The sequence below is a fragment of the Petromyzon marinus genome, chromosome 59, assembly GCF_048934315.1.
Source record: "Petromyzon marinus isolate PM22_M1 ecotype Great Lakes invasive population chromosome 59, UKy_Petmar_22M1.pri1.0, whole genome shotgun sequence".
Classification (NCBI taxonomy): domain Eukaryota; kingdom Metazoa; phylum Chordata; class Hyperoartia; order Petromyzontiformes; family Petromyzontidae; genus Petromyzon; species Petromyzon marinus.
This window is the reverse complement of record NC_133725.1, coordinates 5,590,529-5,602,980: the sequence shown is the minus strand read 5'-3', so window position 1 is coordinate 5,602,980 and position 12,452 is coordinate 5,590,529. Positions and strand designations below refer to the sequence as shown.

The window sequence follows — 12,452 nt, the reverse complement described above, 5'->3', positions numbered from 1 at the left end:
CGGTCGCACACACGCGCGGTCTCACGCGTCCCCACACCCTCACCCATAACGGTACCGCTTCCAGTGGCCGAGACCCCCCTTGGGGCCGTTTCCACTCCACGCGCTCCAACGGGGGGCCCCGCCTGCTGTTTTGCCCCGGGGGAGAGCAGCTTTATCCAGTGCACACGTGTGTGGCACGTGTGTGTGCGTGTCACGTGTGTGTGTCACCGTTGCGTGTCACCTGTGCGTGTAACCTGTGCGTGTCACCTGTGTGTGTCACCTGTGCGTCTCACCTGTGCGTATGGAACGTGATTTGTATGGTACGCGTGTGTCTTTGTGTGCGCGAACGACTTGTGTGATGGGGGGGGGGTGGAACCTGTGTTTGACATCTGTGTGTGGGGCACGCCTATGTCATCTGTGTGTGAAGCATCCACGTGTATGTTACCTGTGTGTGCGTGCGTGCATTGGTTTGGCATCTGTGTGTGTGTGTGTGGCACACATGTGTGTGTGTCACATCTCAGTAGGCGACAAAGATAAATGTTAACCACACGCGAGCCGGCGGGTGAGTGAGTGAGCGAGCGAGCGAGTGAGCCGGCTAGCGAGCTTACGAATGGGTGAGCGAGTTATTTTGTGAGCGAGTGAGCCTGCGAGTGACTGGGGCAGTGGCTGAGTGAGTAGCGAGTGAGTTGGGAGTGGGTGGGTGAGTGAGTGAGCAATCGCGCTGTGTGCCGGTGCTCACACCGCTGACCCCCCTCACACTCACCCGAGAGAGGCCACGTTATGCCATCCGCACCCCGCCTCCCACGGCCCAATTAGCGGCGCTGCAACAGAGACAGCTCTCTATTCAAACCCTGGCCACGCGGCCGTCCGTTCTTCTGTGTATTGCGTCCGTCTATGTGTCCGCCCACCCGTGTATCCGTCCGTCAGCGCATGCTTTTATCTGTCCGTGTAACTATGACGTCTGTGGCGATGCCTGCGTCTCCACCATCGGGAGTCTCCACCACTACGGCGGCTGTGAGCGCACGCAGGAAGCAACCGCCGCTCGGCATGGGGATTCCCTCCTGGCGACGTGCTGGTTTCATAACAACAACAATATTGATACAGTACTCGTGATAAAAAAAAAAACTATCTGAACTACGAAGCCGTTCATAACCATGCGCCACGTCGTCCACGAGACGATGCCTGGTGAATGTGTGAGCGGGTGAGTGACAGTGCGAGTGAGTGGAGTTTGCGCGTGTGAATGAGCGAGTGAGTGAATGTTTTCAGCCTTGAGGCCCCCTTTCAGGAGACCGCTGTGCCAAGCGGAGTGGCGCTGTGGTAGCGGCCGCTCCGATGAGAGATGCAGGGACCCTGCGGTTCCCTGGCTGATGACGCCACGGTGCCTTGAGCCGCGTCGTGTGTGCGCGCGTTGGAGGGAGCGTCCCGAGTTCGATTCCCACTCACGACCCGAGTTCGATTCCCACTCACGACCCGAGTTCGATTCCCACTCACGACCAACACCGGTGGCTATTATCTGAACGAGGTCCTGGGCCTGCCCTAGGTTGACTCGGCCTCAAATAATTACCTGGTGCGGTGTGTAAAATCATTGCCGCTGGGGAGACAAAGGCGGTCGTGCGTGGTGTTGGCCACCCGTGCCGGCCTTTCACAGGTGCTCGCTAACAGCGCTTGCCCCAACAGTCTTACGGCTATACGGGGGTTCTTTGCGTGTGTACCGCCTGGGTGCAGGCGCGGGAGCTGAGCGCCGCCGCTGAGCTAGCGCTGGAGGAGATGGCGCGACAGCAGCGCGAGCTGGAGGAGCGCCTCGATCAGATGCTGACGCGCATCGCAAAGGAGACGGAGGACATCCGGGACCTGGAGCAGCAGCTCACGGAGGGTGCGCGGCAGGGGGCGGTGCTGGCAGTGGTGGTGATGGTGGTAGTGGGGGTGGTGGTGGCAGCAATGATGGCGGAGATGGTAGTGATGGTGGCAATGATCGTGATAGTGATGCTCATGGTGATGGTGGTGGTGATGATGGTCGTGATAACTATAGTGGCAGTGGTGGTGATGATGTCATTGGTGGCGGCCGTGGTGGTGGTGATGATGGAGGTCGTGGTGATTATAACGATGATGTTGGTGCCATTGGTAGTGTCAGTGGTGGGGTGATGTTGGTGGGGGGAGAATGGTATTGGTGGTGGTGGGTCTGTCCCGTGACCTCCTGCCAGTGAGCCTTGCCTAGCAGTGGTGACGTCACCACCACTTAGTGGCGAATGGCGGTTGTTGTTAATGGCGGCAATGATAGTGGTGGTAATGTTAGTGGTGGTGGTGGTGATGACGAAGTTGACGATGACGCCGATGACGATCGCGACGTTGTGAGTGATGCCCCCACTCTCCGTGCCTCCCCCCCTACCAGGCCAGATTGCCGCGAACGACGCGCTAAAGCGTGACCTGGAGGGCATCATCGCGGGGCTGCAGCAGTACCTGTCGGGCGTGCAGGACCGGGCGCGCCAGGCCGGCGAGGCATGCGGGCGGCTGCAGCAGGAGAACGAGGAGCTGCAGCGCCGTCTGGCTCGGCTGCACCAGGACAAGCAGGAGCTGGAGGTGGTGGCCGAAGATGCGGACGCCATGCGTAAGGTGCGCGTCGCAACCGCAGCTGTGCCGCACCACCGCACTGCCGTACCGCGCCGCTTCACCTCCACGATCCACCGCGCAGATGTACTGCACCGCTTTGCCGCACCGCTCCACTGCACCGATTCATCGCATCCTCGCTCCACCCCGCCACTCCACCTCACTGCTGCACCACACCGCTACACCGCACCACCGCACCGTTCCACCGCACTGCTGCATCACACTGCTCCACCACGCCACTCCACCGCGCCGATCCACCGTACCGATCCACCGCATCACCGGATCACCACACCAATCCACTTCACCGTCGCACCACACCACCGCACCGATTTACCACACCATTGCATGATGATGATGGAGATGATGGTTATCATGGTGATGTTTATTTTGTACATAGCAGCGTCATCATTCACGCACGCTGCTGCATTTCGCCACGCTGTAGAATTTGTGACACCGCGTGCCTTGCGAAAACCTCGAGGGGAAGGGAGTCAGAACCAGCGCGACTACCAACGATCACGCAATCTCTGTGGTCCTAAACTAAATTTTTTTTTATTTTACTAGGTAATGCCCACTGAGCTATGAAGCTCTTTATCAGAAGCACCCTGGCCGCAAATGATAGCCCAATGAAGTGGCTTATCATGTGGAAATGTATAGCAGCCAAATCCACACAACCACAGGGAGAACATGAAAACTCTAAATATGCAATGCTTCACGGTTGGGGTCGAACCCACGACCTCCTGCATACCAGGAAAGGTAATTAACATCTCGCCACCGCGGCACCCCCTACATTGGCATGTTTGTCAAACTCCTATTTCACGAGCGCTCACACGACGCGGGAGGAAACGGCGGAGCGCCCGGGGAAAGAAAAAATAAAACAACAACGTGGGGGACGACGATGACGACGACGCTCCCCTTGCAGACAGGAGTCTTAACCCACTTGCTATACTGCCCCGGACGTGCGCAAACAGGAGGTGCTGGAGCTGGAGCGGCTGCTGCAGGAGCAGCAGGACGCCAACGCGTCGCTGCAGGGGGAGCAGGGCGAGCGCGATGCCCAGCTGCAGGCCCAGCTCGACGAGATGGAGGCCGAGCAGCAGCAGCTCCAGGACCAGCTGCGGGCCCAGCACCAGCGCAGCAAGGTAAAACGAAACTATTCAACTATTTTGTATTTTACCACGTAAGGGGACCCCCTTCTGCACTATGTAGCTATTTTTCAGAGGCGACCCGGCTCTCACAAACCATAGCTCAACCAAGTGGCTTGTCACCATCGTGCGGAAATTTATTGCAGCCAGATGTTCTGAACGCATGATGTGGATTCTCAACGTGGAAGGGAAAAAACCGGAGGACCTGGAGAAAAATCCGCACGACCAAGGGGAGAGAGACAAGCAAACTCCAAATATACAGCAGGCGTCAGGGTCGGGATTGAACTCAAGCCCTCCTGTATACCGGGCGAGGTAGTTAACATCTCCTAGCCACCGTGGTGCCCTCCTCCCTTCCTCCCTCCCTTACCCCCATCACCATCTGGCCTTCACACAAGACAGATGGTGCCAATGATCAGCAGTACAATCAAGACGTGAGCTGCGAGTGTACGAAGCCTGCTGTTGTCTGGAGGAGGCCACCGAGCCCCCTTCTCGTTTGGCCCGGCCCTTCCGAGTGGCTCCAGGACGTCTGTTCTGGTGCCCCCGCTCTCCCCCACGCTCTTAACCCCATCCATGCCGTAGTAGTTTTTGAAAGTCGGGGCTATTTTGCCTAATTTTCATCAACTCGTTTCAACTCGTTTCACGGTGGCGAGATGTTAACTACCTCGCCTGGTATGCAGGAGGTCGTGGGTTCTGATCCCGACCCTGATGCCTGTTGTACGTTTGGAGTTTTCGTGTTCTCCCCGGGGTCGCGTGGATTTTTCTCCGGCTCCCTCGGTTTTTCCCTCTACATTCAGAATCAACATCACGTGTTTCGTGTTTTTGGCTACTTCAAAACATGTCCACATGGTACGCCACTTCATCGAGCTATAATTTGTGTCCAGGTCGCTTCTGAAAAAGAGCTATATAGGTCAGTGCAATCTTACCTGGTAAAATAAAAATAAAAACATTTAAATAGTTTTTAGTTTCGCACGGTTGGCTAGGTACGGTGCTAAAGAAGTTCAGGTATTCTGGCCTCAAGCTCGACTCGAGATGGGTGGGAAATGGGCGGGGGTACCTGAGCGGTGGGCGGGGTTGCCTGAGCGGTGGGGCGGAGCTACCTGAGCGGTGGGCGGAGCTACCTGAGCAGTAGGAGGAGCTAATTGAGCAGTGAGCGCCATTTTCCTGAGCAGTGGGCAGAGGTAGCAGCGAGGAGCAGGCGGAAGTGGGAGGGGGGCCGCTCACTGTGGATGGAGCTAGTGGCTGTGTGGGCGTGGCTATGTAAAAGTGGGCGGGGCTTCCAGCTCAACAGGCACGGAACCGCTGGCACCGTGCCCCCTCCTCTCGCGCGCCCGCAGGGGGAGCAGGCGGCGCTGCTCGCGGAGCTGCAGCGGGAGAAGGAGGCGCTGGAGGCCGCCATCGAGCAGGCGGGTCAGGCGCGGGCCCACGAGCAGGAGAACCAGCGGCTGCTGCAGCAGCTGCGTGCGCAGCAGGTGGCGCTTCCTCGCTCACCTCCTCACTCGCTTGCTCGCTCGCTCCCTCGCTCACCCCCGCGCTCACCTCCTCGCTCGCCCCCTCGCTCGCCTCCTCGCTCACCTCCTCGCTCGCCCCCTCGCTCGCCTCCTCGCTCACCTCCTCGCTCACCCCCTCGCTCACCTCCTCGCTCGCCCCCTCGCTCGCCTCCTCGCTCACCTCCTCGCTCGCCCCCTCGCTCGCCTCCTCGCTTGCCTCCTCGCTCACCTTCTCGCTCGCCCCCTCGCTCACCTCCTCGCTCGGCCCCTCGCTCGCCTCCTCGCTCGCCTCCTCGCTCACCTCCTTGCTCGCCTCCTCGCTCACCTCCTCACTTGCTTCCTCACCCGCCTCGTCGCTCACCTCCTTGCTCACCTCACTTACGTCCTCGCTCGCATCCTCGCTCACTTTCTCGCTCACCTCCTCGCTCGCCCTCTCGCTCACCTCCTCGCTCGCCCCCTCGCTCGCCTCCTCGCTCGCCTCCTCGCTCGACCCCTCGCTCGCCTCCTCGCTCGCCTCCTCGCTCGCCTCCTCGCTCACCTCTTCGCTCACCTCCTCGCTCGCCTCCTCACTCGCCTCCTTGCTCGCCTCCTCGCTCACCTCCTCACTCGCTTCCTCACCCGCCTCGTCGCTCATCTCCTTGCTCACCTCACTTACCTCCTCGCTCGCATCCTCGCTCACTTTCTCGCTCACCTCCTCGCTCGTCTCCTCGCTCACCTCCTCACTCGCTTCTTCACCCACCTCGTCGCTCACCTCCTTGCTCAGCTCCTCGCTCACCTCCTCGCTCGTCTCCTCGCTCACCTCCTCACTCGCTTCCTCGCTTCACCCCCCCAGGCGAGCTCGGCGATGCTGAGCAGGCGCCTCCAGGACGCGGAGGCGCAGGCGGAGAGGATGGCGCGGGAGACGGTGCGGCGCGAAGAGGTGGCGGCGCACCTCACGCAGCTCCGCGAGGAGGTCGAGGGGCCGCGCGGCCCCCACGGCGAGGAGGAGGGGCACGACGAGGAACGGGGCGAGGAGGAGGAGAGGCGGAGGAACGGGCAGCACGAGGAGGAAGACGATGAGGAGGAGGAGGAGGAGGAGGGGACGAGGTGAGATGAAGGGTTAGTTTGATGGTGAGGGTTGGGTGGGTGTGATGGTGTGAGTAGGGTTATTGTTGTGATGGTGAGAGTAGGAGTAGTGGTGTGATGGTGAGAGTAGGGGTAGTGGTATGAGAGTGAGGGTAGGGTTAGTGGTGTGATAGTGAGGGTAGGATTAGTGTTGTGATAGTGAGGGTAGGGTTAGTGTTATGATGGTGAGAGTAGGGTAGTGGTGTGATAGGGAGGGTAGAGTTAGTCTTGTGACGGTGAGAGTAGGGGTAGTGGTGTGATAGGGAGGGTAGAGTTAGTCTTGTGATGGTGAGAGTAGGGGTAGTGGTGTGATAGTGAGGGTAGGGTTAGTGTTGTGATAGTGAGGGTAGGGTTAGTGTTGTGATAGTGATGGTAGGATTAGTGTTGTAATGGTGAGGGTAGGGTTAGTGTTGTGATGATGAGAGTAGGATTAGTGTTGTGATGGTGTGAGTAGGATTCGTTTTTTATTTAAAGCTTTCATGACTGCAGGATTAATATTCTTGGTTCTTTCGGTAAAGTCACGTAGAAGGGAAACAATTTTATATTGTTATTATTTTATTGTTCCCTTCTACGTGACTTTACCGAAAGAACCAAGAATATAGTAGGATTAGTGTTGTGATGGTGATGGTAGGGCTAGTGTTCTGATGGTTAGATGGAGGGTTAGTGTGATTGTAAGGGTGAGTGTGATGGTGACGGTATGATTAGGGTTTTGATGGTAGGGTGAGTGTGATGGTGAGGGTAGGGTTAGTGTTATGATGGTGAGATTGGGTGAGTGTGATGATGAGGTCAGGTGTTGGCAATATTAAGGCTAGTAGTGTGATGGTGAGGGTAGGGTGAGTGTCGTGATTGTCATTGGTAGGAGAGGGGTAATGCTGGGTTTAGCTTTTGCTATCGCTGTTGCTCTGTGTTGCTCTGTGTTGCTCTGCGTTGCTCTGTGTCACTCTGTGTTGCTCTGTGTTGCTCTCTGTTGCTCTCTGTTGCTCTGTGTTGCTCTGTGTTGCTCTCTGTTGCTCTGTGTTGCTCTGTGTTGCTCTGTGTTGCTCTGTGTTGCTCTGTGTTGCTCTGTGTCGCTCTGTGTTGCTCTGTGTCGCTCTGTGTTGCTCTGTGTCACTCTGTGTTGCTCTGCGTTGCTCTGTGTTGCTCTGTGTCGCTCTGTGTTGCTCTGTGTTGCTCTGTGTTGCTCTGTGTTGCTGTGCATTGCTCTGTGTCACTCTCTGTTGCTCTGTGTTGCTCTGTGTTGCTCTGTGTTGCTCTGCGTTGCTCTGTGTCACTCTCTGTTGCTCTGTGTCACTCTCTGTTGCTCTGTGTTGCTCTGTGTTGCTCTGTGTCACTCTGTGTTGCTCTGTGTTGCTCTGTGTTGCTCTGTGTCACTCTGTGTCGCTCTGTGTCGCTCTGTGTTGCTCTGTGTTGGTCTGTGTTGCTGTGCATTGCTCTGTGTCACTCTCTGTTGCTCTGTGTTGCTCTGTGTTGCTCTGTGTTGCTCTGTGTTGCTCTGTTGCTCTGTGTTGCTCTCTGTTGCTGTGCATTGCTCTGTGTCACTCTCTGTTGCTCTGTGTTGCTCTGTGTTGCTCTGTGTTGCTCTGTGTCACTCTGTGTCACTCTGTGTTGCTCTGCGTTGCTCTGTGTCACTCTGTGTTGCTCTGTGTTGCTCTGTGTTGCTCTGTGTTGCTCTGTGTCACTCTGTGTCGCTCTGTGTTACTCTGTGTTGCTCTGTGTTACTCTGCGTTGCTCTCTGTTGCTGTGCATTGCTCTGTGTCACTCTCTGTTGCTCTGTGTTGCTCTGTGTTGCTCTGCGTTGCTCTACGTCACTGTTGCTCTGTGTTGCTCTGTGTTGCTCTGTGTTGCTCTGCGTCACTCTGCCTCGCTCTGCGTCACTCTGCGTCAATCTGTGTCACTCTGTGTTGCTCTGCGTCACTCTGTGTTGCTCTGCGTCGCTCTGTGTTGCTCTGTGTTGCTCTGCGTCACTCTGTGTTGCTCTGCGTCGCTCTGTGTTGCTCTGTGTTGCTCTGTGTCGCTCTGTGTTGCTCTGTGTTGCTCTGTGTCGCTCTGTGTTGCTCTGTGTTGCTCTGTGTTGCTCTCTGTTGGTCTGTGTTGCTCTGTGTCACTCTGTGTCGCTCTGTGTTGCTCTGTGTTGCTCTGTGTCGCTCTCTGTTGCTCTGCGTCACTCTGCGTCACTCTGTGTCACTCTGTGTTGCTCTGTGTTCCTCTGTGTTGCTCTGTGTCACTCTGTGTTGCTCTGTGTTGCTCTGTGTTGCTCTGTGTTGCTCTCTGTTGCTCTGTGTTGCTCTGTGTCACTCTGCGTCACTCTGTGTTGCTCTGTGTCACTCTGCGTCACTCTGTGTTGCTCTGTGTCACTCTGTGTTGCTCTGTGTCACTCTGTGTTGCTCTGTGTCACTCTGCGTCACTCTGTGTTGCTCTGTGTCACTCTGTGTTGCTCTGTGTTGCTCTGTGTTGCTCTGTGTCACTCTGCGTCACTCTGTGTTGCTCTGTGTCACTCTGTGTTGCTCTGTGTTGCTCTGTGTTGCTCTCTGTTGCTCTGCGTTGCTCTGTGTCACTCTGTGTCGCTCTGTGTTGCTGTGTGTTGCTCTGTGTCACTCTGCGTCACTCTGCGTCACTCTGCGTCACTCTGTGTTGCTCTGTGTTGCTCTGTGTCACTCTGTGTTGCTCTGTGTTGCTCTGTGTTGCTCTACGTCACTCTGTGTTGCTCTGTGTTACTCTGCGTTGCTCTGTGTTGCTCTGTGTTGCTCTGCTCTTCTCTCGCGCCTCCGAGTGACGAGCTGTCACTTCTGTTCAGCCTTCGTGTGGACGTCGTGCAGGTGAGGCCCTGCATGAGTGGGGACGTGGTGTCACGTGGTTTGACGTGGTGTTGTGTGTGCTGAGTGTGGTATGATGTGGCGTGTGGTGAGTGTGGCGTGACGTGGAGTCGCGTGTGATGAGTGTGGTGTGACGTGGAGTCGCGTGTGGTGAGTGTGGTGTGACGTGGAGTCGCGTGTGGTGCTGTGACCAGGGGTGTGGTGAGACGTCTAGCGGATTGCAGTGGAGTGCAGTGACTGTCCTTTCCGGCCCCCACCCCCGACCTCCACGAGAACACGCACGCCTCTGTCACCTCCGATTAGCGGGGTTGGCTATGTACGGCGCGAAAGAAGCTCAACATGCATACCCCTCTGCGTCTGAGCCGAGCCACGGCCGGGATCTTCGTGGCACCGGTGGTTTTTCTTTACATCGCAGAGCCAGAGCGAATGCGTGAAACTCTGACTTCAAGAATCACTGGAATCTTTGCTCGGGGCCCAGCAGGCCCAAGCATGGCAGGATCGAACACTTCCGTCGTGCGTCGCGTCGCGTCGCTCGCTCGCTCGCTCTACTTGAGGGCCCCACTCGTCCGTTGGGGCGTCACGTCCACGGCACGGCTCTGTTTCAGCAGTGGGGAGGGAAAAAAAACAACAACCCGGAGCATCCTTGAGCGGTGCCGGGGCTGGCTTGGCGCAGCCCTGCCGTGGCTCGTGTACGCCAGTGGGTGGGTTCGTGACAGCCGCGCGGTTAAGAAGGGAGGAGGCGGCGCCGTGTGACGCTGGCCCCGTGCTTGTGCCGCAGCATCCCGGGCCCCGAGGGCCGGGGGGCCGACGCGCTAGGCCGCAGCCTGTTGGATCTGCGCCGCGGCGTGGGGCGCGCGTTGAGACGGGCGGAGCGCGAGCGCGACGACGCTGGGCGGGCGGCGCGGCGCGCCCAGCGGGAGTCGCAGCAGATGAGGGAGCAGCTGGCGGCCGCTCGCGAGGAAGCGGACAACGCCGGCGTCCAGGCAGAGCAAGCGCAGGTGAGGCTCGTGCCCCCCTTCTCCTCAGTCATACCAACCCCCCCCCCCCCCAGACAGACTCCCTGCGGTGGCTATAGTCTATATTAATAGCAGTGATGTTGGTGCGTCGCTATGGCAGCGTAGTAACGAGGGACCCTAATGGGCATGGTGGCCATAGCGGCAGGTCCAGACACGCACCTGTGCGTGTGTTTGTCTTTTGTGTGTATACCAGTGTGTGTGTGTGTGTGTCTACCCGCGTGTGTAAGTGGGGAGCGCTAGCGAAGAGATTAGCGCGCTGCACTACGAACCCGGCGGCCCAAGTTTGATTCCCGCTCACAGCCAACACCAGTGATGATTTATATGCACTGATCCTGAGCCTCCCCTAGGTCGACTCTGCCTCAAATAAATATCTGGTGTGGTGTGCAGACACCGCCACTGGGGAGACGAAAGCGGTCGGGCATGGTGCTGACCACTCACCCCCTTGTGTGCCGTACCGGCCTTCATAGGTGCTCACTAAAAGCACTTGCCCCAACAATCTGTTAAGGCTATACAGGAAATCTTTGTATACCTTTGTGTGTATACCCTTGCGTCGCATGTGTGTGTGTGTAGGTATACCCCTGTGTATACCCATGCGTGTGTGTGTGTATATGTGGGGAGCGGTAGTGTAGCGGTTAGCGCGCTGCGCTATGAACCTGGCGACACGGGTTCGATTCCCGCTCACGGCCAACACCCAGTGACGAATATCTGAACTGGTCCCGGGCCTCCCCTAGGTCGATTCAACCTCAAATGAGTACCTGGTGCGGTGTGTAAACATCGCCACTGGGGAGACAAAGGCGGTCGGGCGTGGCGCTGGCCACCCACCCCCTCGTGTACCGTTCCGGCCTTTATAGCCGCTCGCTAACAGCACTTGCCCCTACAGTCTGTTAAGGCTATACGGGGGATGTTTACCCATGCGTGTGTATGCGTGTACGTATACGCTTGTGTGTGTGTGTGTGTATATGCTTTAGGCGGAGTGGGAGCAGCAGCTGGCGTCGGCGCGGCACCGCCTCGCCCAGGCACTGCAGGAGCGCGAGCAGCTGGCAGCCGAGCTGGAGCAGCGCGACGTGCAGGTACGAGACTCCACCCATGTCCACACGAAGGAAAAGTTCCCCCGCGTAGCCTTCAACAGGCTGTCGGGGCAAGTGCTGTTTGCGGGCAGCGACACCTACGAGATGCCGGCACGGCGCACGAAGGGGTGGGTGGCCAGCAGTGCGCCCAGCCGCCTTTGTCTCTCCAGCGCTGATGTTTAATGCACACCGCACGGAGTACTCGTTTGAGGTTGAGTCGACCTAAGGGAGGCACAGGGCTGGTTAATACGTTCGCTCTCACTGTTATTGGCTGTCGGCGTCTGTACATACGCACACACGCAGACAAATATAGGGGGAGTGGCGGCGCCGCAATTGGCGCACTGCGCTACAAACCCGGCTTCATGAATTGGATTCCCAGCCATGGGTTAGTTGCGAATTATATCAAAACCCGTCCCGAGTTTCCCCAAGGTCGACTCAGCCCTTAAAATTACTACCTAGTGAGTGCGGTGCCTATAAACATCAGCACTGGGGAGACAAAGGCGGCCGGGAGGGAGCGCGGCACATGCCACCCGCTAACATCACTTACCCCAACAGTCTGTTAAGGCCAGTATCAAGTTTATTTTGTTTAACAAGGAGAGGACTCAAGGATAGGAGCCATCATCGTCCTTGTATAAGTGACTGAATTGGAGAGTGAGTGGATGAGTGAGTGGGTGAGCGAGTGGGCGGGTGGTTTGAGTGACCGAGTGACTGAGTGGAAAACTGAGTGAGTGGGTGAGTGAGTGGGTGAGTGGACGCGTAAGCGAGCAAGTGGACGATGGAGGCAATTTGCGGGTGGGTGGGAGTTGAATCTGCAGCCCCTGCTTGCTCCCCCCACCTCGCTCCCACACCCTCCCCCCCCCCCCCCACCAGGGTGAACAAGAGGAGGAGGAGTCACGAGCGCGACTGCGGGAGCTGGAGACGGAGCTGGCGCGGCTGCAGGCGGACGTGGCTCAGGCGGACCGCGAGGCGGAGCGCCGGCTCGGGGACGCCCAGGGGCAGGTGTCCACCCTGCGCGGTGCCCTGCAAAGGCTGCAGCGAGAGCGCGACCAGGTGGGGACACGATCGGAAACGACGGGACACGCGGGGAACCTGTAGAGACACGTAGGTAAAAAAATAAAACGGCAAAAATCACGACGTTTCGGCCACAACACAAGCGGCCTTCATCAGGCGAAGGGATCGTCAGGTGAAGGGATCAGCCTGATCCCTTCACCTGATGAAGGCCGCTTGTGTTGTGGCCGAAACG

General features: G+C 57.8%; 1 protein-coding gene across 8 annotated transcripts in view; it reads left to right on the top strand.

The window, feature by feature from the left end:
• Positions 1-12,452, top strand: part of CNTRL (centriolin) — a 58,982-nt gene that overhangs the window by 24,019 nt on the left and 22,511 nt on the right. For all 8 annotated transcript variants that reach the window (XR_012929982.1, XM_076053179.1, XM_076053184.1 and 5 more), the window contains 8 exons: positions 1,705-1,852; positions 2,369-2,589; positions 3,552-3,719; positions 5,057-5,191; positions 6,042-6,295; positions 9,905-10,124; positions 11,111-11,212; positions 12,080-12,259. Coding sequence is in view for 7 of the 8 variants with exons in the window: in XM_076053179.1 (XP_075909294.1) it covers positions 1,705-1,852; positions 2,369-2,589; positions 3,552-3,719; positions 5,057-5,191; positions 6,042-6,295; positions 9,905-10,124; positions 11,111-11,212; positions 12,080-12,259 (1,428 nt within the window). In the remaining variant the exon portion in view is untranslated. The remainder of the gene's footprint in view (positions 1-1,704; positions 1,853-2,368; positions 2,590-3,551; positions 3,720-5,056; positions 5,192-6,041; positions 6,296-9,904; positions 10,125-11,110; positions 11,213-12,079; positions 12,260-12,452) is intronic.